The 27,085-nt window shown below is 43.4% G+C and overlaps 1 protein-coding gene across 2 annotated transcripts in view; it reads right to left on the reverse strand.

Moving 5' to 3' along the window:
• The window catches only part of ttc6 (tetratricopeptide repeat domain 6), a 44,848-nt gene that overhangs the window by 2,208 nt on the left and 15,555 nt on the right, over positions 1-27,085 (reverse strand). For both annotated transcript variants that reach the window (XM_061216820.1, XM_061216811.1), the window contains exons 10-14: positions 25,412-25,485; positions 8,931-9,141; positions 6,097-6,249; positions 5,015-5,188; positions 3,491-3,716 (exon numbers count right to left, since the gene is read on the reverse strand). In XM_061216820.1, the coding sequence (XP_061072804.1) occupies positions 3,491-3,716; positions 5,015-5,188; positions 6,097-6,249; positions 8,931-9,141; positions 25,412-25,485 (838 nt within the window). The remainder of the gene's footprint in view (positions 1-3,490; positions 3,717-5,014; positions 5,189-6,096; positions 6,250-8,930; positions 9,142-25,411; positions 25,486-27,085) is intronic.

The raw sequence follows: 27,085 nt of genomic DNA on the forward strand, positions 1-27,085 counted from the left end.
AATTCTGGAGTGGCTTCAGGTCTCTGATTGCCCTTGAGTGGCCCAGCCAGACCAGACTTAAATTCGATCGAACATCTATGGAGAGACAGTTGGCAGTTCACAGACGCTTCCCATCCAATCTGATGGAGCTTGAGGGGATCTGCCAGGAAGAATGGGATAAACTTCCAAATGGTTACATTCCTATAGCTTTGTAATTCATGTCTTGCAATAGAGTGAATAGAATGTGTATTGAGAGATGAATGAAATTATAATATATAATCCAGATGTGCAAAGCTTGTAGAAACTTACCCAAGAACATGCTGTAATTGCTGCCAAAGGGGCTTTTACAAAGTACTAAATTAAAGGTCTGAATACTTACATGAATGAGAGATTTCAGTTTACTATTTTTAATACATTTGTAAAAATGTCTAAAAACATGTTTTCACTTTGTCATTATGGGTTATTGAACATAGATTGATCTGCAAAAATGGTAATTTTATCCATTTAAAATTAAATATACAACACAATAAAGTGTGCATAAAAGGCTCTGAATACTTTCTGAAGCCACTAAAGCTGCACATTAAAGTAAGATTGCCGAGAGAATGACTAATGCCAGTACAGATTCTGACAGTCTTACCACAATCTGGAACAAGTGTAAATTCAACAGATGTTTTGATGTTTTGAGGAAACGGAAGCAATGTATTGTTATATTTACAATAGGATTTGCAGGGCTTTCATAGCTGCTAATGAGACAAAAGTAGTTTTCCATATTTCCATATTTACTAAGATGCCGCATCAGAGGTTTGCACTGGTCTTTCTGGCACAAGAATGGCATGTTGCCATCCTTAGAATGGGAAATAATTTTACATACAACCCTTCAAAAAGTATTGGAACAGCAAGGTCAATTCCTTTGTTTTTGCTATACACTGAAGATAATTGAGTTTGAGGTCAAAAGATGTACATGATATGACAGATCTGAAATTTCAGCTTTTATTTTCTGGTATTTTTATCAAGATTTGTTAAACAACTTAGAACATATCACCTTTTGTATCAGACCACCTAATTTGTAGGTGTGCAAAAGTATTGGAACATGCGACTGAAAGGTGTTTCTTGTTGTCCAGATGTGTCCTGTTAGATTGACTGGTTAAATAATACACAGTTCTGAATGTCTACTCTTGGTTTTAGCCTTGGGTTTTGCCTGTGAAGACTGCATTTGTGTCTTAAAATAAACCAACATGAAGACCAGAGAGCTGTCTTTGGGAGAAAAGCAAGCCATTTTGAAGCTGAGACATTAATCAGAGCCTTTGCGCAAGCATTTTGGAATAGCTTGTACAACAACTTGGAATGTCCTGAAAAAGAAAGAAACCACTGGTGTACTGAGCAACAGACATCAAACAGGTTGACCAAGGAAAACAGCAGTTGATGACAGAAACATTGTGAGTGCGGTTGAGAAAAACCCCAAAACATCAGGCAGTGACATCACAAACAATCTCCAAAAGGGCAGGGGTGAAGGTATCTCAATGAACCATTTGAAGAAGACAATAGAGCAGCAATATAGAGGCTATACCACAAGATGTAAACCACTCATCAATAGTAAGAATCAGAAGGCAAAATTACAATTTGCAAAGAAGTACAGAGATGAGCTACAAAGGTTCACCAAAATTGCATAATTCAATAATAAGTGTCTATGGACAGTAGTTTCCACAATGCATCTAATAATGGATTCCAGAGTTCAATTACACTAGCAGCAGCATAGCTAGAGAACCATAAGGGCTCATTTGTGGAAGCTACTACCCATACCCATAATTCAGCCATCTGTGCCGCAAAATTTGAGCTGTGCACTTCTCGCAAAAACACCAACATTCAGTAGCCACGCCCAGTGCACCCACACCCTATGTAATTGACTGCACCTACGCGCCATTTTTCTTTTACTTTTTTTCATATGAAGGGCTCATGCGAGTGTGCCATGTTCGATCCAACAAACGCTCCTATCTTCAGAAATCTATCTTAAATGAAGTGCCCATTATAATAAAATATATACAGTACTGGAGGTGGGTTCCCTTGGACAGGATTAACAAGATCTAGGCCATACCACTCAGTACCTGATTCGGTAGACTGCGGTTCATTGGTTTTGGCAAAACATAACAATATGGCAGACATTTCTAAAAACATGTGAGGCGAGAAATAAGTAATGAAGTTGCTGAATCTCTATTCATAATTAATCTGCAGCACTGTTTGAAAGTTTGATCTGATTTCTGTGAGCCAAGTGAGCTGCGCTGACATGCACTTCAAGCCTCTTGTGGTGGCCCGATCGGGAATCGGTACACCACTGGAGTGGAACGGCCCGTGCGCCGGCGCCAAGTGCTAGGAAACATTATTAACCACGTGTATTTCCCCAGGTCGTATCTAACAGAGCCGCACCGGAGAGAGAGCCGGCGAGGAGAGTCAGAACCATGGCCAGCGACACGGGGAAAGACGCGTGGGGAATGTGAGGAAGAAACGATTAACCCTTCTCATTGGACAGGCGCAGCCGTACCGACTCCGAGAGAGAGAGGAGCCTTACAAAAGACGGGGCGCAACCACAGAGCGGGGCTGAGTACGGAGGGAGACGGAGGCGAAGCCCAGTGAGTGGGAAACAGCCATTGGAAGCAAGCGACGACACCACGGTGGAACCGCGGGTCTTCGGAGGCCCTACAGAAAGGCGCGGGCGGTACAGACCACCCAGAACCACCGACGGACCGGGAGACCTAATTTTTTTGTTATTTTTTTTTCAAGTGTTATTTTTGGGACGTTGTAAAAGTGCCCTGAAGGCACACCAGAACCTCATTAAATATCAGTTTGATGAACTACTCTTGCTCTCTCTGCCTCTCTCTCCCCACGGGGCGCCACACTCTCCATAGAAAATGAATGGAATGCGTTGTTTACATGATTCATACCGCAGGTTGGGAACACTCATAAATGTTGTTCATACCTAAGAAATAATTCTAAATATGAGAACATTTGTGATGTTCTCTTAAATCACTTTAACTAGCGATTTAAGAACAAATCTGTTTGTACAAGTGGTTCTTGGTTCTTGCATGAGGCATCAGTGCCTGATCAATCAGTGGGGGTCACTAGAGAGCAGTGAAATGCGAATCCCAGCGATACTGCGATAACCCTGCAGGGCTACAGGCCACAGTTGGCACTGGCATAGTCAGGGTTTAATCCTTTCATTGAATGTTAATGATAAAGAATTTATATTATTGCCTACCATTTGATTGACAAAATCATTTTTCATATATTTCTCCTCTGTCCTATATTTTAAATCTGTTACTGCATAGTCAGTCGCAGTGCGCAACTGGGTCGGTAATAATAATAATGGAAGATGGATGAGTAACTGTCAAAATTACTTGGGTGTGATTACCTAAACGGGATGGATGCCAAGCATGCATTGTCAGCTACATAGAAAAATCTTATTTATACAGAAAAACATAGGTAAACATAACAGTCTGCAAACACCAAAGTAAAGCACCTTCTGTGAGCTCTCTCTCTGCAGAGTGATGTTTCTTTAGGGAGCAGTACAGGTTGGCTCTGTTGAAGTAAATGTGTGAGGAGAGGGGGTTCAGCCTCAGTACATCTGAGAAGTCCCGAAGAGCCTCTGGAACCTGACGCAGCAGCGCATGGGTAATGGCCCGGTTCAGCAGCACAGACTCGTCACCAGGGTCCAGCTCAGAAGCTTGGTTGTAGAACTTGCAGGCCTTAATTACATAAACAAAGCCCATAAACTGTAATGTTCCTGATTTCTGTCTGTTAGTTTATTTGTTATTCGTTTAGATTTATTATTTTTCATTATTAATGTTCTGGTCCTCTGTTTAATTATTCATAGTTCATTGCATTTCGTTTTCCACTGTGATGTCTGTGTCTTAATGTACTCTGAGCCCGAGTAACTTCCCTGTCTTCGTGATTCACTATTCGGGTGGTTTCGGAATTTTCCGGTTGCAACTCAATTTGGCGGATTACCTGGCCTTGACTCTTGACACTTAGACTGAATAAACTACAATTCCTGATTATCCCTTGGTCTGCGCTTGGGTCTTTGAATGGACATAACATAAACAGAGCAACAGTTACCAAGTTAGGTACTCCTGGTGCTTCTCTCAGCTGCCTACCGTCAAACAACCGTGAGAGCTGGTAGTGTTGAGGTCACTGAATGTGTTTGATCTGTTTTGTGATATGGGCCAAGTGCTTGAATCCACCACTGAGTTTAAAACCCCCATCCTCAAAGCAATACTAGGTATTATTCTATGTGACCAACAGTATAAGCTGGGCCTTTATGAATTTAATCTCTCAATACACATTCTATTCACTCTATTGCAAGACATGAATTACAAAACTATAGGAATCCATGTAACCATTTAAAGTATTGCCCAATATGTACATTTCACAGTCCCCATACATACAGGAAGGCATACCCCACACAGCGAGACTGATTTTGTGTGTTAGTCATTAGATACTAAATAATTAGATATGACTAATGTTCTTTGTGAATGAGCAGTTCCTTTGTGAATGATCAAATCCATCAAATGTTTCTGTTGTGTATTGCTGTGTTAAAATAGTCTGACCATCAGACCAGGGTCAAATACGTTATTGTTTTGGATCCAAATACTTTTCTATGCTTTACTGAACTTGTCTGATGTATAGGATCCTATGAAATTCTCTCAAAAAGTGATCCTCTTGGTTGGCTCAATTGCTCCAGGCAAGGTCAATCGAGCACAGAAAAGTATTTGAATCCAAAACAATTACATATTTCACCCAGGTCTGCTGCCCACCCAAAAATGTATACTGGTTCCAGCAACATATTGTATTTATGCAGTATAAATAGTATAAAGCTATGGTACAGCTTTTCACATCAGAAACCTGTTTTGTAACCTGAGACTTCCCTTCAGAGTGGAATAAAACAACATAACATAATATAAGCATAAGCCATACAGAAAGACATATTGAAGAACTGTACTGACAACCAGCATAAATTCATTAAGGCCATGAAGACCTTGCTTACCTTTGAGAACTGCCTGTTGTGAAAATAAAGGTTTGCAGCATTAAAATAAGCCAGGGAAAATTTGGGGTTCAGGGAGATGGCCTTCTGGTAATCTTTCATTGCGTTGACGTTGTCTCCCATTATTTCATTCACGACTCCACGGTTGGTATAGAGTTGATGTGAAGTAGGATTTTGCTGCAAAACAGACAACAATAATAAAGACTTCACAATCGGAGTGATTTATTGTAATCTCTGCCTTTTCTCTTGTCATTGTGGCCATGAAGCAATGTCTAAAACAGGGTCCTGGAACAGGGTATGTTGGTTTAACTGATTCCTCAGCACTTACTTGACCAATTAAACAGTTCAACAAACAGTTATCTCCTGTCATCTGTTTTATTGGATCTACATTTTTTGCAGTGAACACAAAAACTAGCAGACCCTGTGGCTCTCCGTGACCAGGGTTGGGTACCAATGCTCAACACATTTAAATCATTATACAGTCACAAATTTGACCACCTCATGCCTCATTTACCAATTGTGTCTCAAGGTCTGCTAACATGTCTGATGCCAAACAAGCTTGATTCGAGCTGCTTGTGAGCAAACATAGAGCCAAGGTGTATCAGGCCCCTCCCCGTTGAGGTCAGAACTATAGAATCTCTCCCCACCTTCAAGCGCAAGCTGAAGACACACCTCTTCAAGCAGCACCTCTCCCCATCCCTCCCTACCTCCCTGTGAACCTTAATTGTTGTCTCTGTGACTTGCTCTGTGTATCGGTATTTTTAGTTGGCTAGGTAAGCAGTGTTTGGATAATTAACTTTGGTCACTTTTGCTCTGTTTGTTTGTTCAAAAAAAAAAAAAAAAAAAAAATACAATAAAATGGCCCTTGTCCTTTTCTTTGTTGTACAGGTAGCAGTTGAAATTGTACTTCCCTCTAGGGTCTTTCAGCGAACTTATCCCTGGTTATGGGTATGCATGTTGTACGTCGCTCTGGATAAGAGCGTCTGCCAAATGCCAATAATGTAATGTAATGTAATGTGCAGCAGTGTGACCACAACCCTCCTGGGTCCACTGCCCCAGTACATGATGGAATGTTTGGCGAGTACCCTCAGTGCGTTGCTCATATCCTGGAAAGCTGCGTACGTGTGCCCCATTTGCAGGCTGATGACGGCTCGTCCATCCAATGCTACCCAGGACTCTGGCTGGATGTCCACTGCCACAGTGAACTGATTCCACGCTTTCTGGAAGGACCCCAAAACCTTGGATAAAGATTGACAGACTGAGTTTAAACCAGAACAGTCATATCAAGGAAGGAAAAAAGTCCAGCTTTTTATGGACTCCAAATAAGTCATATATAAGAGAAGGAACAACAGAGTACTGGACATTGGATGAGTAGGGCGGCTTGTAGCATAGTGGTTAAGGTACAGGACTGCGACCCGCAAGGTCGGTGGTTCGATCCCCTGTGTAGCCACAATAAGATCTGCACAGCCGTTGGGCGCTTAACCCTGCATTGCTCCAGGAGTGGATTGTCTCCTGCTTAGTCTAATCAACTGTACGTCGCTCTGGATAAGAGGGCCTGCCAAGTGCCAATAATGTAATGTAATGTATGGGGTCAGTCAGGTAATCTGAATTAAGGATTTATTAAAATGAGTTTAAAACAGCAATTCCTGAATCTGGCAGTTTTAACTGTCAACACCCTTGTTTAAATCTCCAGCACTCTGAATACTGAACACAACTGTAATATCAATTCAATCGGCAAATTCTTTGATAGGAGAAACCTGTTGGATCAACCTTTATCAAAATGTACAACTTACAATCAGGTTACAATTAACAAATGTATTATGTTAAAAAGAAGCACATCTAATCAAAAGACATGGTACATCTACCTTAAAACAATGAAGGTTACAAACATAGACACATAACAGTCACAAAGGAAATCAATGGAAGAACAAACCAAACCTGAGCTTGTTTCCACCCAAAATGCTGCAGAAGCCTGAAGACAACCAAACATTGCAAAAGGAATGAAAAGTAGAACGCCAGACCAAGGTGCAGGACTTGGATAACTTCCAATTCTGACCAAAAAGTAAAAAGCCAGATCTGTTATATAGTTTGGGATCTTATAGCAGAATGAGGTCTGTTAAGCCTCCCCCATTGAGACAGACACACACATGCATGCAGGCACATACACACACAGACACCCCCCCCCCCCCCCAGTTCTGTCTCTCCGTTTCTTATTTCGAGACCAGGCCTGCTCTTTTGAAGTTCCCTATGGCCCAATGGTGAATTAGTTCCATGACAACTACTAAATCGGGGAGGTTAGCGCCGTGACTTCGCAATGATTGTGGTTTATCCTAGATTAGATTAACACAAGGCTTGGGTGCTGATATTCGAGGGAAACAGTGCTACTTGACAAATGTACACACTGAATGTTTGTATAGTTTCTGCTCTGTATACCTAACAAGCAACAATAAGCAAGCCAAACATCAGTATTTTTTACATCAGAATGTATACGTTTCATTTGAGTTTTTTTAAAGTTTTTCATTTAATGAAACAAAAAACGAATTTGATATCAGACCCAGTGGCAAGAATTGCTATATCCTATATACCACAATTTTAATTTATTTGTTATTTATTTATTTAAATTTATATTACAGTTGCCCTGTCAGGTCACATACATGCAGTTGTCCTAGATGCATGCTGTTTCAAATTATACGCAAGACAATTGATCCATTGCTTTTCCTACAACTCAACTTTTCAAAGATGCAATGTTTGGTCTGCATTGTCATGGGTGAGCCAAAAAAAAATTAGGGTTTTAAAATTAGTAGTTTTAAAACTCTGAAAAGGGAGTTGGAGATAAAAAAAAGCTTTACACACACTTCACATTAAGGTACAGGAATTGGCATTAACAAATGTAGTAATTGACATAGGCCTACATATTGATTGCGAAGCAAGTCACATTACTGTTATCCGAAAGTTCATTATTATTATTCCGCTGGATTTTTGTCTGCCTACTCCTCCCACAGGTTTCAAGACACCAAATCAACTGGAAAACGTCAGCGTAGGACCCTGAATACATCATTCCAATCTGATAACCACCAGGGTGAACAAAGCAACAAACAAAATATCTGTGGATCTGTGCTACACCAGTTTCACAGACCTAATTGAACACCTCCCATTCTGCATTTCTCAAGCACCATCTCCCTGGGCACACCCGCTCCTCCTTAGATGCTTCTACCCCCATTTGACATAATACTGGAAAATGATCACTCCCTACAGTTGAACCCTCCCATACACACCCACCAGCAGTTACTAAGGTAAGGTTCAACACTGATGATGTCCTCTTCTCCCATCGTTTCACTTTCTCCCTTGTGATGTGAATGCAGCAGAAGGCTATATGTCACAAGGAACTATGGGAATTGAAGTGTGGAATAGACCTCTTAGTATATGACCACCAGTCACCATGGGTGGCCACCAAAACCAAGGAAATTGTAGATTGTCCCCCATGGCTCCTCTAAAAGGTTTTGCACATTCTGTATCGTTGCCTCAAAATTAACTGCAGGTTAACCCTCTAAAGGTATCAGAGTCATTATACACTCGGTGAGCACTTTATTAGGTATTTCTTTTTTATTTTTTTTAGTTTTATGCACCATTCTTTGCAAACTCTAGACTAGTGTGCATGAAAATTCCAGGAGATCAGTCTGCCACCAACAATCATTCCACGGTCAAAGTCACTTTTCAAAGATCACATTTTCTCCCCATTCTGATGGTTGATGTGAACATTAACTGAAGCTCCTGACCTGTATCTGCATGATTGTATGCAATGCACTGCTACCACATGATTGGCTGATTAGATAATCGCATTAATGAGTAAAAGTAAAAATATTCCTAATAAAGTCCTCAATGAGTGTATATCCCTGTCATTGTCTTTTTAGGGAGGTACCTGGAAGTTATAGCCTAAGTTGATGCGAGCTGACGAGCAGAGGGGGTTGAGGTGGAGGGCAGACAGGAAGTCCCTCTGGGCTTGCTTGTAGGCCTGGGCGTGACCGTAGTTCATGAAAGCACAACCTCTCCCCAGGTAGGCATCCAGGAAGAAGGGCTTCAGTCGCAGAGCCTGAGTGTAGGCCTCAGTCGACTCCTGCAGCTGGCCCAGCCTAGAGAACAAAAGACATTTACATCACACGCATGGTGCTCACTGTTTTTTTTTTACAGAATGATATGAGCAGTGTTAGGTAGGGCTTCAGTGTTAGAATGATAGCTCAGAGAAACAACTGGGAATTTTGAATACAAAATACTCATGCCTGCATAAACTGTGATATATATCACATAAGCTGTGATAAACTGTATGTAGTGAAGATAAACGAGTCTCAAGAAGGCAATTAATCCCTATGTGGTCCAGGGTTTGGCTGCAGTTTAGCACAAAATTCAAGCATACGTACATTGATTTTTTTTTTGTTGTATTTGTTTATATATTTAATGCCATATAATGCTTTAAAGGAATCGACAAATAATCTCAGTACTGAAGTAATGCAATTATAACCTTCGAGCTGATGTACCACTAGAGGGCATGGTAACCCAACAGATATGATTCTTCCTCTAACTTCCAATTGTCTATACCATGGGCAAAGATGGACTGAGATAATGCTGTTTTTTGCCAAATCAGCACAGACATCATTCTAAGATAAAATAAAGTAACAGCTATTCAGCTAACACTACTTTGCACAGGAAGTGCAGGAGATTAGACTTCCAATTATCAATGGAATGATCAGAGGTCATGCCATTTGATCTGCTATTTACTTCTAACACTGGCACGTTAGATTGGAGTGGAATTCTGTTTAAATCTGTAATCATATCACAACCACAAGTGCTCAACCAATGATATTTGGGTTACCTATTTGGATGATTGTTGGTCTGAAATCTCACTCGTATGCTGTGGGTGAAGCGCACCCGTATGTGCACCTATGTGGGTGTATGTGACCTTCCAGGAATTAAATGACTGACAGTGCCATGAAAAAGTATTTGTCCCCTTCCTAATTTTTGCTCATTCACTGAAAAGTAATTTTACACAAAATAAACCTGAGGATTTTAACCCAGTACATTACTGTTGTGAAGTGACAGTGTTATCCATTGCACCACCGTACTGTCACTTTGTTCATGCTACAAATCTCTCTATACAAAATCTCTATATCCAAATCTCATGAGACCATAGGAGGAGACTAAAATAATTATTGGCCATTAAGTCAGGGAATCCTCGACCCTGAACCAGCTCAGTCTGGTAATATTGAGTTGTAGGTTTCTGAGTATGAACTGCTCGTTTCAGATGCTGTCACAGCATCTCTATTAGGTTAAAGTCATTTTTGACTATGACTATGTCCATTTCGCTCTCTAGGTATGACCAAATCATTTTAAATGGGGACATGAATATTCATATTAATAATAGTGCCGACTCCAAGGCTATGGAAGCCACCTCTGAGCATGGTAACATACTTGAGGAACTAGGTAGTTTCACAAGAATATGCGTCAACAATTTTCAGTGTCCAACATTACTGTTTCTGATAATTACTGTGTGTACTTTGATGTTCTGCTAAATTTCTCAAGTAACAAAAAAGAAATAACAATTCAAAAGCGACATTTACATGCTGCAGTAGAACAGAAGTTTTCAAATCCTTTGATCAATGTCCTGAGAACTGCTCGATGAATGAAATGATTGATGCCTTTAATAGCAATTTAAGTAACATGTTGAACAAAGTCGTCCCAGTCAAGACTAAAAAGAAGCTCAGTGATGAAGTGACACCATGGATAAATAACATGATCAGTGAGCTGAAACGATTATGTAGACGAGCCGAAAGAAAATGGAGAACAACCGGACTAGAGGTTGATCGCAGCATCCTCAAGGGATGCATTACTAACTTTAATAATAGTGTATGCACTGAGAGAAGAGCCAAAAGATCATTGCAGAGAATGGCAGCAACTCTAGGGTACTGTTTTCAACTATAGATCGATTATTAAATCCCAGGCCAGTCTCTGACATTCTTAGCCACGCTAAGATAGTCAACACATCTCTGGAGACTGGAATTTTTTCCCAAGGCTTTTAAAACCGCAGTGTCTAAGCAACTACAAACGTATATCCAACATACCGTTCATGGGAAAGACACTTGAAAAGGTAGTTTTTTAATCAACTTACCATCTTCCTGTATGAAAACAGTACTTTAGAGAAGTTCGAGTCAGATTTTAGATCTAATTACAGTACAGAGACCGCTCTAATTAAGATAGTTAATGATCTTAGACTCAGTGCTGATGCTGACAAGGTTTCAGTCCTAATTCTTTAAAATTTGAGTGCAGCTTTCAAACACAATTGACCACAATATTCTAATCAATCGCTTTGAAAACTGCGTTGTTCTCTCCGGATGCACTCTTAACTCGTTCCAAACATATATTACAGAGAGCCAATTTAATATTAATCTAGGAAATCACATGACATATCTTGTGGTGTTGCACAGGGGAGCTGCCTTGGACCCCTTCTTTTTTCATTATATACAGTGGGGCAAAAAAGTATTTAGTCAGCCACCAATTGTGCAAGTTCTCCCACTTAAAGAGATGAGAGAGGCCTGTAATTGTCATCATAGGTACACTTCAGCTATGAGAGACATAATGGGGGGAAAGAATCCAGGAAATCACATTGTAGGATTTTTAATGAATTAATTGGTAAATTCCTCGGTAAAATAAGTATTTGGTCACCTACAAACAAGCAAGATTTCTGGCTCTCACCGACCTGTAACTTCTTCTTGAAGAGGCTCCTCTGTCCTCCACTCGTTACCTGTATTAATGGCACCTGTTTGAACTCGTTATCAGTATAAAAGACACCTGTCCACAACCTCAAACAGTCACACTCCAAACTCCACTATGGCCAAGACCAAAGAGCTGTCAAAGGACACCAGAAACAAAATTGTAGACCTGCACCAGGCTGGGAAGCCTGAATCTGCAATAGGTAAGCAGCTTGGTGTGAAGAAATCAACTGTGGGAGCAATTATTAATGTGTGCATTATTGTTCTGCAGTGGGTTGGTTGCATTTTCTCCTGGATTAGTTAAGTATTATTTGTTTGCTTGCTGATTCTAAATTCAGTTTAGTTGTCATTATAGTGTTCTGTTGTGTACTTGTTTGTTTGTTAGCTATTACAAGTGGTGTTTATTTAGATTCAGTGAAACTGGGTTAGGTGTTTGTTTCTCTCAGGTAAGCTAGGCTATTAAGTTAGGCTATTGTTTTACTGGCTGGCAGGCCACAGCTTTTGTTGTAGGAGGAGCCAATACTTTGCACCCTGCTCAGGCTATTAGTACTGGCACACCTGAACTCACTTCAGTGTGCATTATTGTTCTGCAGTGGGTTGGTTGCATTTTCTGTATTCGGCGTCAGTGTTATTTAAGCAGTTGTGTAGCGCACCAGCGGCAGCTGTGTGCGGCAGCCTCGGCTACTTGCCTCGGCGTACGAAGTCGCAGGTGTACAAAGTCGGGGGTGTCTATCTACGGGTGTCCATCCAGGCTGTCTGAGAGCCTGATGTTTGATTTTTGTTTTTGCTGCCTGCCCTCATTCCACTGTGTAGTATTCCCCTTGTCCTCCCTAGTTCCCTCCATGTGTTTCCTTCCCATCCCTGTCCTCTCTCCTCTCCCCAGGTCCCAGTCAGGTAGGAGGTTCGCCTCCCGCCAACATGGGCAGAATATCTCAAACCTCATCTTCCCTCCCAGATCCCCTGGTATTGATCTCTGTGTGGCTGGTGGCCTCTGGAACTGCCAGTCCGCCATCCAGAAAGCAGACTTCATATCAAACTGTTTGTTATTGTTGTTTATCGCCCCCCGGGTCCTCTGGGAAACTTTTTGGATGAGATGGACATCCTCCTCAACTCCTCACCTGTCAATGACACCCCCCTGATCCTCCTGGGTGACTTCAACCTCAACTCAGAGTCCACCCAGTCTACCTTTCTCTCCCTCCTCTCTTCTTTTGACCTTACCCTCACTCTTTCCCCTCCCACCCACAAAGCAGGCAACCTTCTTGACCTCATCTTCACAAGGAGCTGCACAACAACCAACCTCTCTATAACACCATTCCATATATCTGACCACTCCTTCATCTCTTTCTCTCTTCCACTCTCCTCTAACACCCATCCATCTCTCCCACCATCCACTGTCACCTGTCGACGGAACCTACGCCACCTGTCTTCCTCCACCCTCTCATCTACAATCCTCTCCTCCCTACCATCTGCGGAGTCTTTCTCTCGACTGTCTCCCGATGATGCGGCTACAACTCTCATGTCCTCCCTCTCATCTTCCTTTGACTCTCTGTGTCCCCTCACCACCAAACTAGCTCGGGCCTCCCCCCCCAGTCCTTGGCTTTCTGATGCTCTACGAGCTGTCCGAACCGAACTGCGGGCGGCGGAGAGAAAATGTAAAAAGTCCTGTCTCCCCAGTGATATGGCTTCCTTCCATGCCCTCTTATCTTTCCATTCCTCTGTCTCTCTAGCTAAATCTTCCTTTTTTCACTCGAAAATTAATGCGGCCGCCTCTAATCCCCGCAAACTGTTTTCAACTTTCTCCTCTCTTCTGGCCCCCCCTCCCCCCCCACCCCCCTCATCACTCACACCTGATGACTTCGTCTCCTTCTTTGAAAAGAAGGTCGATGCTATTCGCAATTCCTTCTCCCAACCCTCCACCCCTGCTGACCCTCCTACCCTCCCCAACTCCCTAACCTCCTTTTCTCCCCTCTCTGACGCCGACACACTGAAACTCCTTACTTCCCTGTCCTCTTGACCCCATCCCCTCTCCCCTCCTACAATCTATATCTGAGGACATTCTCCCTTTTCTCTCCTCTCTAATCAACACCTCCCTCTCTTCCGGCACCATGCCCTCTTCCCTGAAGAGGGCCAGAGTCACTCCCCTCCTCAAAAAACCTACTCTTGACCCCTCTGCCCTGAACAACTACCGGCCTGTCTCTCTTCTTCCCTTTCTCGCTAAAACCCTGGAACGGGCGGTCTGCTCCCAACTGTCCACTTATCTTCTCCACAACAATCTCCATGACCCCAACCAGTCTGGCTTCAAGAGTGGCCACTCCACTGAAACCGCCCTGCTCGCGGTCACTGAGGCACTCCACTCTGCTAAAGCAAAATCCCTCTCCTCTGTCCTCATCTTCCTCGACCTGTCAGCCGCCTTCGATACAGTCAACCATGAGATTCTGCTCTCATCGCTGTCTGGGATGGGTGTCACAGGTTCTGCACTCGCTTGGTTTTCCTCCTACCTCTCTGGTCGCTCCTACCAGGTGACTTGGAGGGGCGCAGTCTCCGACCCTCAACCCCTACGAACTGGAGTCCCGCAGGGCTCGGTTCTTGGGCCTCTCCTCTTCTCGCTATACACCATGTCTCTTGGTTCTGTTATCTCTTCCCACGGCTTTTCTTATCACTCCTACGCTGATGACACCCAACTCTTCATTTCCTTCCCCCCCGACACCCAAATCACCACACGGATCTCTGCCTGCTTGGCTGATATCTCTGCGTGGATGACTTCCCATCACCTGAAGCTCAACCTTGCCAAAACTGAGCTTCTCTACATCCCTGCTAAGTCCTCTCTATCAATCGACCTCTCATTGACTGTTGAGGACTTTGTAGTTTCCTCCTCCCGTATGGCAAAGAATCTTGGGGTGACTCTTGATAACTGCCTCACCCTGGCTCCACAAGTATCCTCCACTGCCAGAACCTGCAGGTTCTTTCTGTATAATATACGCCGTATCCGTCATCTCCTGACTGAGAAAGCCACCCAGCTCCTAGTCCAGGCGCTCGTCATTTCCCGCCTGGATTACTGCAACTCCCTCCTAGCCAGTCTCCCAGCGTGTGCCATCAAGCCCCTCCAGCTGGTCCAGAATGCTGCAGCCCGCCTGATCACCAATCAGCCCAGGTCGGCTCATGTCACCCCGCTTCTCATTGGCCTCCACTGGCTTCCCATTGCCGCACGCATCCGTTTCAAGGCCCTAGTGTTGGCATTTCAGGCTGCTAAGGGGACTGCCCCACCTTACATACAATCCCTGATCACTCCCTACTCCCCAGCTAGACCACTCCGATCTGCCAGCTCTGGTCGCCTTACGGTTCCCTCTCTACGTGCACCTGGTGGTCGAGCTGCACGTTCACGCCTGTTTTCCCTTCTGGTTCCTCAGTGGTGGAATGACCTGCCTACCTAGAACAGCAGAATCCCTCCCCCTATTTCGACGCAGACTCAAAACCCACCTTTTCAAACTCTACCTTAGTCCTCCCTCCTGATTTCCCCTGCCCCTCCTTTCTGATATCCCTATCCTTGTCTAACCCCCCCCCCCAAAAAAAAAAAAAAAATATATATATATATATATATTCTGATGACAACTATGTTTAGAACAGCATTTCCTGTGTATTTTGCTAGTTTCTGGATGTGATGCTCTGACTTATGGTAGAACCTATGCACTTGTAAGTCGCTTTGGATTAAAAGCGTCCCACAGGGGATGGAAACATCATGCTTTGGGGCTGTTTTTCTGCAAAGGGACCAGGACGACTGATCCGTGAAAGAATGAATGAATGAGGCCATGTATCGTGAGATTTTGAGTGAAAACCTCCTTCCATCAGCAAGAGCATTGAAGATGAAACGTGGCTGGGTCTTTCAGCATGACAATGATCCCAAACACACCGCCCGGGCAACGAAGGAGTGGCTTCGTAAGAAGCATTTCAAGGTCCTGGAGTGGCCTAGCCAGTCTCCAGATCTCAACCCCATAGAAAATCTTTGGAGGGAGTTGAAAGTCCGTGTTGCCCAGCGACAGCCCCAAAACATCACTGCTGGATAAATACAGGAAAGGGCCAAAATACCAACAACAGTGTGTGAAAACCTTGGGAAGACTTACAGAAAACGTTTGACCTCTGTCATTGCCAACAAAGGGTATATAACAAAGTATTGAGATTAACTTTTGTTATTGACCAAATACTTATTTTCCACCATAATTTGCAAATAAATTTGTGATTTTCTGGATTTTTTTTTCTCATTTTGTCTCTCATAGTTGAGGTATACCTATGATGAAAATGACAGGCCTCTCATCTTTTTAAGTGGGAGAACTTGCACAATTGGTGGCTGACTAAATACTTTTTTGCCCCACTGTATGCTTCCCTAAGGTCATGTCATCAGAGAACACAATGTTAATTTCTACAACTATGCTGATGACACATTGCAGTTGAGCCAAATGATGTAAATAAATGCATTATATTCCCTGACTACCTGTCTGTCTGCAATTAATCAATGGATAAATTTTTTTTTTATAGTTAAATGAAGATAAGACAGAAATACTTTTAGTTGGCCCCCAAGCCAAAAGGGATGCACTTTATAACAGGTTAGGAAATTTGCCTCCCCAGGTTAAATCAGAAGTAACAAGCCTGGATGTAAATTTTAAACCACACATTAACAAGGTGACCAAGACTGCTTTCTTCCACCTGAGAAACATTACCAAGGTACGGCCATTTTTATCAAGTCAGGATTCTGAGAAGTTAAGCTCTTTTTTCAAGTAGGCTGGACTATTGCCATGCGCTTTTTACTGGTCTTCCAAAAAAATCAATTGAAAGTCTACAATTAATAAAAACAAGGAAGCGAGCGCATATTACTCCTGTTCTAGCTGCACTGCATTGGCTCCCTGTATCTTTTAGAATTGATTTTAAGTTTCATTTACTTGTCCACAAAGTTCTGAATGGTTTAGCTCCTCCTTACATTTCAGACGTGCTGTGGTTTTATGTCCCTTCACAAGCCCTCAGGTTATCTGCAGCTGGTTTATTAATTATAGTTCCCTGTGGTTCACAAAAGAAAATTGTGGACGCTGCTTTTAATCATTACATTACATTAACGGCATTTGGCAGACGCTCGCATCCAGAGCAACGTACAGTTGATTAGACAATCCTCCGAGCTTATATCTCGCACTGCTTTTATTATTTTCTCCTTATTTTTATTATGTTTTTAGTCTTTTCTGTTTTTATTTATTTATTATTTTTATTTTTTTTATATCACTTTGAGCTATATCTCGCAGCTTATTTTTATTTCTTGCTCTTAACTTTGTGGCACTAACATGTCTAGCAACACTGTTTTTATTCTTTTCTTCTTGTTTTTATTTTGTATAGTTCATACATCTACTGATGCACTCACTTGGACACATCATCAGTGTTGTATCCAGGAGTCACTGGGTGTTTCGTCCAGGTGACCAAACCAAGGTTGATCAGACCTCGGCCTGTGTCCAAGTAGCTTGCTACTGACCCCACTGGTCACCCCATTTCAGCCAGAGCCATCTAGAGGCTCTTTCTGCTGCCTCCACGTTGTTGCTGATGCCTCTCCAGGCCGACTGTCTTGTGCCCAGTCTTGTGCCGTGGAAAGCAAACAAACAAAGCAGTTCTTAGGTCTTCTCTTCGGCCGCTCTCCCTCCTTGACAAACACGATTGTCTTGGCTGCCGCGTGGGCATACCTGTTGTCGCTGATCCCCTTGCTGATTGCCTCAGCAATGGACTTGAGGACCTGATCGTGTCTCCAGCGATAACGCCCATCGCCCAGTGCCTTAGAGCAGCTGCTCAGGATGTGTTTGAGCGTCCCTGTCTTGGAACACAGGGGCCATGCAGGTGTTTCTACTTTGCCCCATGTGAACAGGTTGGATGTATGACTATTAGCTATATGCGGTAATGTTTTTGTAATTCTCATAGGCTGACAAACCTACAGGGTGATAGACATAGACAGGGAGCATATATAAAGTAGGGGAGATTGTGACACTTTTTGTATTTTACCCGATTTCTAAGAGACCGCTTGCATAACAGTGACAATATGTTGCAGGGAATATCTTCAGTCTGTCTATCAGCTATTTATGATGTTTATTAAACTCGATCGGAAACGTGAAAGGTACAGTTTGACTTAAAAGAAAACTTGTAAATTTCAACCATGGACCCCACCCACAGGGTTGTTTGTTACCATCGGTGAGCTCGGTTGTTACAGTTGTTTAAAAATGTAACTAAAAGTTGGGGAAATTAATTAATAAATGTTTTAATTAATTGTATGTATTCAGGTACTACATTGTATTTGAGCTCACAGGAGCACCTCAGTTTGTCATACTCGGCTGACCTGCGCATTTCCGTAAATAAAATCAATAAAACTGGTGCGTACGCCAGTGACTGGACTGCAACCAAATACATAAACCCACTTCCCTGTTTGATTGTCGCATGACCCACAAGAACAAACTGACATTTCACTGGGTAGGATGATATGTGTGATAATAATTATTTTTGCATGGCCTAATTGGGGGAATTGAAGTTCCCTGCCATCTCCCCTTTCTTGATTTTGTGGGTTGGGTTTTCATTAGGGATGTGTACCGAGAGCCGGTATTTTTTGGTACCGGTTCCTAATTGGTTGGTACCAGAGTACCGCTAAAGATTCTGGACAAACGATACTGTTTTCGGAGTCTACCTAACCGTAATTATGACACTGCTGCCGTCGACAGGTTATAACGCAGCGCCCCGTTGTTTTCTCTAGTAGTCAATATGTCGGCCGTAAGAGCTAAGCGCTCCAAGGTATGGGCTCACTTCATCAAACTCAATGAATCCTCGGCTCAATGCAATATATGCAAGAAAGTCAAAGGAGTAGTGCGGCATGTTTGACTGCCTAAACAACGCATCTAAAGTTAGCAACCCGGGAGACGCTAACAACACCGTGCCCTCCTTGGCAACAGCCGAAAAAGACAGAACAGAAGCACCGAGAACAATAAGTATGCGCTGACAAGACTTCCTACACACAATGCATTAATACCTGCTATGGGTACTGTAACTATGGTGGTTTACTTCAAACAACATGTACCACTGGGCAGGCTGCTGAGGATTCAATCAAATATTCTCTTTGAATCAGCAAACAAATAGATTATTTTCAGAGGAACGCAGGAGTTCCTTCGAAACAATTCCACACAATGTGTGTGCCCCGTGCAAGGACTGAGATGTATACGTTTCTAATAATCATCCTCACTATTTTGTAGAGTGTAAAATCCTTACGTTATTTGCCGGCCCGCACGAGGACCCTACAACATGCTGAATATCATTAACACATCCTTAGAAACAAGATACGAACCAGAGTCTCTAAAAATGTCAGTTATTGCAGAAACCAAATCTCAAACCTGGCAAGCTGGAAAACTAGACCTATCTCTAATCTTTCATTTCTATCAAAATTACTGGAGAAAACTGTGGCAAAGCAACTCAGTGCTTACCTTACCTGAAATCACATGCTTGAAATATTCCAATCAGGATTCAGACCAGGCCACAGCACTGAAACAGCACTTGTTAAAGTTAATAATGACCCATTACTGTCAGCTGACTGTGTGAGTTCTTGTACGTCTTGACCTGAGTGCAGTTTTTGAAACAATAGCCCATGAGATTCTATTGGACACACTCCAGGACTTCATGGACAGGCAGTTTCACTGCTATGCAGATGACACACAGTATACACTCACGAGCACTTTATTAGGAACATTTTTACTTTATTACTTATCTAATCAGCCAATTGTGTGGCAGCAGTGCAATACATACAATCATGTAGATACGGGTCAGGATCTTCAGTTAACGTTCACATCAACCATTAGAACGGGGGGAAAATGTGGTCTTTGACTGTGGAATGATTGTTGCTGGCAAACAGGGTGGTTTGAGTATCTCAGAAACTGCTGATCTCCTGGGATTTTCACACATACTAGTCTCTGGAGTTTGCAAAGAATGGGGCAAAAATAAATAAATAAAATCCTGTGAGCAGCAGTTCTGCAGACAGAAACACCTTGTTAATGAGAGACATCAGACGAGAAGGCCAGACTGGTCAAAGCTGACAGGAAGGTGACAGTAATGTGAATAACCACACATGACAGCAGTGGTATGCAGAAGAGCATCTCTGAACACACACATATCTCTACAGGTACATCTAAAAAAATTTGAATATCGTGGAAAAGTTAATTTCATTCATTTATTCATTCATTCGTAATTTAATTCAAAAAGTGAAACTTTCATATATTCTAGATTCATTACACAAAGTTAAATATTTCAAGCCTTTTCTTGTTTTAATCTTGGTGATTATGGCATACAGAAATGTTGACCTTCTGAAAAGTATGTTCATTTATGCACTCAATACTTGGTCGGGGCTCCTTTTTCACAAATTACTGCATCAATGCGGCGTGGTATGGAGACAATCAGCCTGTGGCACTGCTGAGGTGTTATGGAAGCCCAGGTTGCTTTGATAGCGGCCTTCAGCTCATCTGTATTGCTGGGTCTTGTGTCTCTCATCTTCCTCTTGACAATACCCCATAGATTCTCGATGGGGTTCAGGTCAGGGGTTTAAATCCAGGGACCTGATATATCAGGTTGATAAGAACATTTAAACCTCAGAATAGATTTTTCATCTGTTATGTCAATCAGCTATAGATTGGGTTGACAACTAGTGAAAAGGGATTTTCAAGTGATCAATCATTATTTATTAAGGGTCACTAAAAGTCTGTGATCCATAATAACACCACTGAGCAGTGAGACAGGTGCGTGGGGGGTTTGGACCCAAAATGCACGACTCAGAAACAATAGTGTAGTAAAGTCCCGTCAGGGCTTTATTTGGGGAATATCCAGAGAGCGTAGTCAAAAACAAGCAATGTTCGTACACGTAAAATCCAGCCAGAAAACCAAAGCATCATCAATGGCAGAGGGTATTTGTTCTTGACAGTGATGTTGTTAAGCTCCCTGAAGTTGATGCAGGGACGCAATGAACCATCTTTCTTCTGTACAAAGAAGAATCCGGCGCCCACGGGTGAGGAGGATGGGCGAATCAGTCCATTGGCGAGGCAGTCCCAGATGTATTTATCCATGGCCTCCCTTTCAGGTCTGGAGACGTTGTAGAGACGGCTTGAGAGGAGTGTGGATCCGGGTAGCAGCTTGATGGCGCAGTCGTAAGGTCGATGAGGAGGACGCGTCTGTGCTTGTGTCTTGGAGAAGACTGTGCCTAGGTCATGGTAAGGGAGGGCTTGGGGACTTGTGGTGGGTTGGGTGCACCCTCAGCTGGTGCAGGGGCGGATCGCAGGCAGAACTGGTGACACCCACGACTCCAGGCTTGAATCTGGCATGAACTCCAGTCAATGGTGGGGTTGTGTCTCTGGAGCCAGGGTAATCCCAAAATGAGCTGGTCGTTAGGGGACCGGATGACACGGAACTGAATCATCTTATGGTGGTTTCAGAAATGATCAGCTGAACGGGTTTGGTGATGTGGGTCATGCGGCAGAACGTCTTTCCGTCCAATGACCGAGCATTCTCGGGGTGGGGTAGTGGGACAGTGGGAATGTCCAATTCCATGGCAATCACTTTGTCTATGAGGTTCGCGTCAGCTCCGGAATCCACCAACACGTTAACCTGGATTGCTCTGTCGGGAAGCATCAACATGGCAGTACGCGTGGGGCGATGGTCGTTCCTGGCAGACCCTTCATATCTGTTGAGCACTCTCACCTCAACAGATTACATTACATTACATTATTGGCATTTGGCAGACGCTCTTATCCAGAGCGACGTACAACAAAGTGCATACCCATAACCAGGGATAAGTTCCCTGAAAGACCCTAGAGGGAAGTACAATTTCAACTGCTACCTGTACAACAAAGATAAGGACGAGGGCCTTTTTTTTTTTTTTTTTTTTAGAACAAAGAAACAAACAAACAGAGCAAAAGTAACCAAAGTTAACTATCCAAACACTGCTTACCTAGCCAACTAAAAATACCGATACACAAAGCAAGTCACAGAGACAACAATTAAGGTTCACAGGGAGGTAGGGAGGGATGGGGAGCGGTGCTGCTTGAAGAGGTGTGTCTTCAGCTTGCGCTTGAAGGTGGGGAGAGATTCTACAGTTCTGACCTCAACGGGGAGTTCGTTCCACCACCGTGGAGCCAGAACAGACAGTAGTCGTGAGCGTGATGTGGAGGTTTGGAGAGGGGGAGGTGCCAAGCGGCCTGTGGAGGCTGAACGAAGAGGTCTGGCAGGGGTGTAGGGTCTGATAATTTTTTGTAGATAAGCTGGGGAAGACCCTTTAACTGCTTGGAAGGCTAGCACCAATGTTTTGAATTTGATGCGAGCCATGACAGGCAGCCAGTGGAGGGAAGTAGCAGGGGGGTGACGTGTGAGTATTTGGGAAGGTTGAAGACCAGATGAGCTGCTGCATTCTGGATGAGTTGGAGGGGTCTGATGGCAGACGCTGGGAGGCCAGCCAAGAGGGAATTTCAGTAGTCCAGGCGGGACAGAACCATCGCTTGGACCAGGAGCTGGGTCGAGTAGGGGGTGAGAAAGGGGCGGATTCTCCGTATGTTGTATAGGAAGAACCTGCATGACCGGGTCACCGCCACAATGTTCTCGGAGAGGGACAGTCTGCTGTCCATCACCACGCCGAGGTTCCTTGCACTGGGTGACGGCGTGAGTGTGGTATCCCCAAGGGAAATGGAGAGATCCAGATGGGGAGAGGTTTTAGCAGGGATGAATATTATTTCAGTCTTGCCTGGGTTGAGCTTTAGATGGTGGTTGTCCATCCAGCTCTGGATGTCCCTCAGGCAGGCAGAGATACGGGCTGAAACCTGCGTATCAGACGGCGGGAACGAGAGGAAGAGATGACAGATGAGACAGAAGAGGCAGATCTCTTGGACCGGAGGGTGCACCGAACTTGGGTGTGTCCCAGCTTCCCACAATAGAAGCAGGAACCAGTTGCTCTCCGACGTGTCCGTTCCTCAGTTGAGATCTTCATACCGGCACGGGAAAGGTCCATGGGTTCGAGTCCATCGGCTTGCTTCTCCTCTGGTCGGGGACTTGACCCTCGCCTGAGGTATGGCTGGCCGGGTGGGACCTGTCTCTCAGTCCGGCGTTGTCTGGCAAGGTTGTCCAAACGGATGGCGGCATGGACGAGTGGGTTGAACTGAGTGATGGGTTCAAGACGCGCCAACTCGTCCTGAAGTGCCTCAAACCAGGAACAGGTTTGCCAGAGCCGCATCATTCCAGTTGGTGGCTGCCACGAGAGTGCAGATCTCTTCAGCGAAGGTCAGGTACCGGGGAGGGAATGAACCCCCGGACCACACAGCTGTAGCCCAGTCCAAGGCTCTCCCCTTGAGTAGCCCCATAACGTAGCCAATCCGGCGGTCATTGCTGTTGTAGGTCTGTGGTTGCTGGCGGAACACAAAGTCACACTGGAGCAGGAACGCCTTGCATCTCTCCGGTTCTCCGCCGAACCTCTCCGGGGACGGGTTGTTGTGGCTCCCGGAATTGCCAGGTTCCCATGGGGTTGGAAGGTGGAGGTGCAGGCGGGTTGGCAGGTTGTTTCAGTGGGTGTGGCTGAACCGCGATGGCGAGTTTCCTCATCTCAGCACACAGCTCTCGAATCTCCACATGAAGTTCGGAGATTCCTTGAGAGTGATGCTAGACGATGGCGCCTTGTTCCTGGAGGGCGTAGAACATGGCGGTTGAGTCAGCAGGGTCCATCTTGGTGAAATTGTTCTGAGACAGGTGCGTGGGGGGGTTGGACCCAAAATGCACGACTCAGAAACAATAGTGTAGTAAAGTCCCGTCAGGGCTTTATTTGGGGAATATCCAGAGAGCGTAGTCAAAAACAAGCAATGTTCGTACACGTAAAATCCAGCCAGAAAACCAAAGCGCAGTACCGAGGGAGAAGGCAGTCTCGTAATCGGTACACCATGCAAGAAGTCCGGTAGCCAGGAAAGCTGTCAGCGGGGCAGAAGTACAGGCGGATGGTAGGCAGGCTCAGGGTCAATGACGGTGCAAGAGTCAAGACCGAAGTCTGCTCCGCGGGGCAAAAGTACAAAAACACCAGGCAAAGTCGTGGTACAGGCAGGCAATGGTCAACAAAACAGTCAATAATCTTTGGTCAATAAACAGGCTTGGATCGTAATGGGTAGACAACGGCTTGACATAAAAGCTCAAAAGATGCACTGACGAACAGGAGGCAAACAATTTCGCAAAGACAAGACATGAAACTCAGCTTTATATGCAGGTGAAGACAAGTGTAGACAATTAGCTTGAGACCAGCAAGAGAATGGAAGTCAGGTGTGGAGGATTGACAAGTTAACGAGGTAATTAGTATCGTTAGTAATAAACCTATCCTGCCCTAGAATTAGTAAATTAGTAAATGACATGCACAAGAAACATAAGGTAACATGAACACATGATTAGAATGTTAGTATTACCCAATCCTGATCTAGCATTAGTAGATTAGTAAGTGGACAAGGGAAATTGAAACAATTAGGGTGTGAGTGACAGAAAGGGAGAGAAAGCAGGAATGCAAGATTTGCAGAAAGACATGAAAAAGTGTATGCTAATCAATGACCAGTACAATGTAACATGAAACATAAATTGTGACATAACAAGTTTGCGAAATATGACAATAAACTAAATAACATGACATGGCAAGACTAACAATTAAATCGTAACAACAACTAAACATGAAACATAACATGACATGAAACATAAAAACGTGGTGATACTAGACTAACATAATACGTGACATGACAATAACATAACCAAGACAATAACTAAACCTAAAACATGACATGACAAACATGAAACGTGACAGGCAGAATCCCACCGTCAATATGTATTCTGTGAAAAAAGAACAACAAGCAGCAGTGCTGACTTACAGATGAAGTCAGAATAAAATCAATATTGTCAGCAGAAAACCTGAGGGAGAAATAGGGAGTTCAACCCAAACAGTACAGGCAGGTTTGCAAGGTGACTGAGTATTGACAAATCAAATCTGTAGCATGAAGCAGTTAAGAATCTGTGTAATTACTTATATTTTTCAGCTAGACTGGAACAAACTAAACAAGGTTTTACTTTTAAGGAGAATCCTGGACCCACTGAAATAGGTTTAATGTTATAATCATACATATTCAATTGTAGAAAGGTAGGGGACTGTGCACTGAAAAGGGGGAGAGGTAAGTCTGGATGCTGGAACACACTTTAATGATGGCTGTAGCACTGGCCTGACCAAGCATTTCAAACAGATATAAAACCACCATACAGCTTACCACAGCTAGACTGATTATTATCCCAAAGGATTTTGGTTTTCACCTGAAAATCAGCAACCAATTCAGATCCAACCAACAAGATGAGATTAACTGTCTAATCAACTGCTTTCATTGATCAAATAAGTGCTGAGTAACAACGGAAACTCATCCCACCACTGGGGGGCCAGAAGCACATGAGAAGGAAAGGTTTCCAGAGATTGCAGGATGACTTTGCAGGGGACACCTTTATTGACCCATTCCAAGCCTATGCAATGATCTTTGTACGAGACAGGAACTGTATAATCAAATGGAAACCTGTGAAAATATTGTGTGCAAAAGGTCAAACACACCTGTGATGAAGGACACCCAAGGCATGAAAGATGGTTGCGTCTCCTGGGCTTTTTCCAGAGGCAGCTTTGAAATCCTATAAGGAATGGGAGAAAGGTTGAGTATCCAGCTTCTAGCCAGACCACTGTGGATCTGGAGCTTTGCTGAGTCACACCCGCACTCAGTATCTTGCTAATAAACATTGCTTCCAGCTGCCTTCCATTTTTAAGCTGCCTTCTTTCCCGAATAGGCCTCTCTATTTCTGCCTGTCTCCTTTGCAGGTCTCTGCTTTCTTTTCCTTCCCATAATAATAAATAACGTCACCCAATCTAAATAGCTTTCTCTCAGCTATCCCTTTTAAATGAGTCAGAATTCCTTTTAGGTCACTGTTAATAACTTAGTTTCAGTAGCCCTAGGTCAACTAACCTTTGGAACCTGACTTTTCCTTCCTTAGTTGGTTGCCTACTGCTACCACAGGGGTACAGATATCCTGTGAACTTGTGCAACATGCCACTGAACGTCATCCTATTTCACAAATAATGATCAATGTGGGGCACCTGCCCTCTTTCGTCCAAACACTGTTTCCTTCTCTGTTGGATCCTCAGACCTCTCAACAATGTGAATGGTCTGAGAGGTCACACAAATGAGTATTATTGGTGTGTATTGACAAGGAATTTGATTTCTGGTCATTTCAAAATGTTTGTCTATTTGAAATTGCCTTTTTATTCAAAACATACTAAAGATCATGTATATGCTGTGGTTCTTACAGTTCACTAATACCAGCAACCTTAAAAATGGAAAGAGTTCAGAATTTCAGCTTTTATTTCTTTTATATCTAGATGTGTTAAACTACTTAGAACATAGCACCTTTGGTATCAGATCACCCAATGTTTAGGTGAGCAAAAGTATTGGAATAGAGAGTATTTAAGTAAATGAAAGTAAATAACACTTCATATTTGGGAGCATATCCCTTGCTTGATGCAATAACATCAAGCCTGCGACCCATTGACATCACCAAACTGCATTCAATCAGCCATTCAAAGCCCAAGTCATGACACCTCCACCATGCTTCACAGATGAGTGTGTATGTTTGTATGTTCCAATACTTTTGGAGGGGACGGCTCTGTTGTTCTCCTCTGACATCTCTCATAAACAAGGTGTTTCTGTCTGCAGAATTGCTGAGTTGTGTGGAAATGATGAGTGTGTGTGGAAATCCCAGCAGATCAGCAGCTTCTGAGATATTCAAACCACCCTGTCGACCACCAGCAATTCATTCCACAGTCACATTTTATCCCCATTCTGATGGTTGATGTGAACATTACTAGAAGCTCCTGACCTGTATCTGCATGATTGTATGCATTGCACTGCAGCCACACAATTGGCTGATTAAATAATCGCATGAATAAGTAGGTGTAATAAAGTAAAAATGTTCCTAATAAAATGTTCGCTCGGTGAGTGTATATGATTGCAACTATGAAAACAGAAAGGTCCAGTATTTTAAGCCAAATTTTAAAGTTAAACCTAAGTGGAATTTAAGTGGAGAAATATAGACAGATATTATTTCAAAAGTTAAATATTGTTAACTGAGGCGAGTGACAAGGGCTGATTCATTTACCAAGCCAAATTAACTAGCGCATATTACTTTTCATTGGGTTATGTTTTTCATACAATTATTCTGTATGGCTGTCTCTCGCCGT

The sequence above is a fragment of the Conger conger genome, chromosome 1, assembly GCF_963514075.1.
Source record: "Conger conger chromosome 1, fConCon1.1, whole genome shotgun sequence".
Classification (NCBI taxonomy): domain Eukaryota; kingdom Metazoa; phylum Chordata; class Actinopteri; order Anguilliformes; family Congridae; genus Conger; species Conger conger.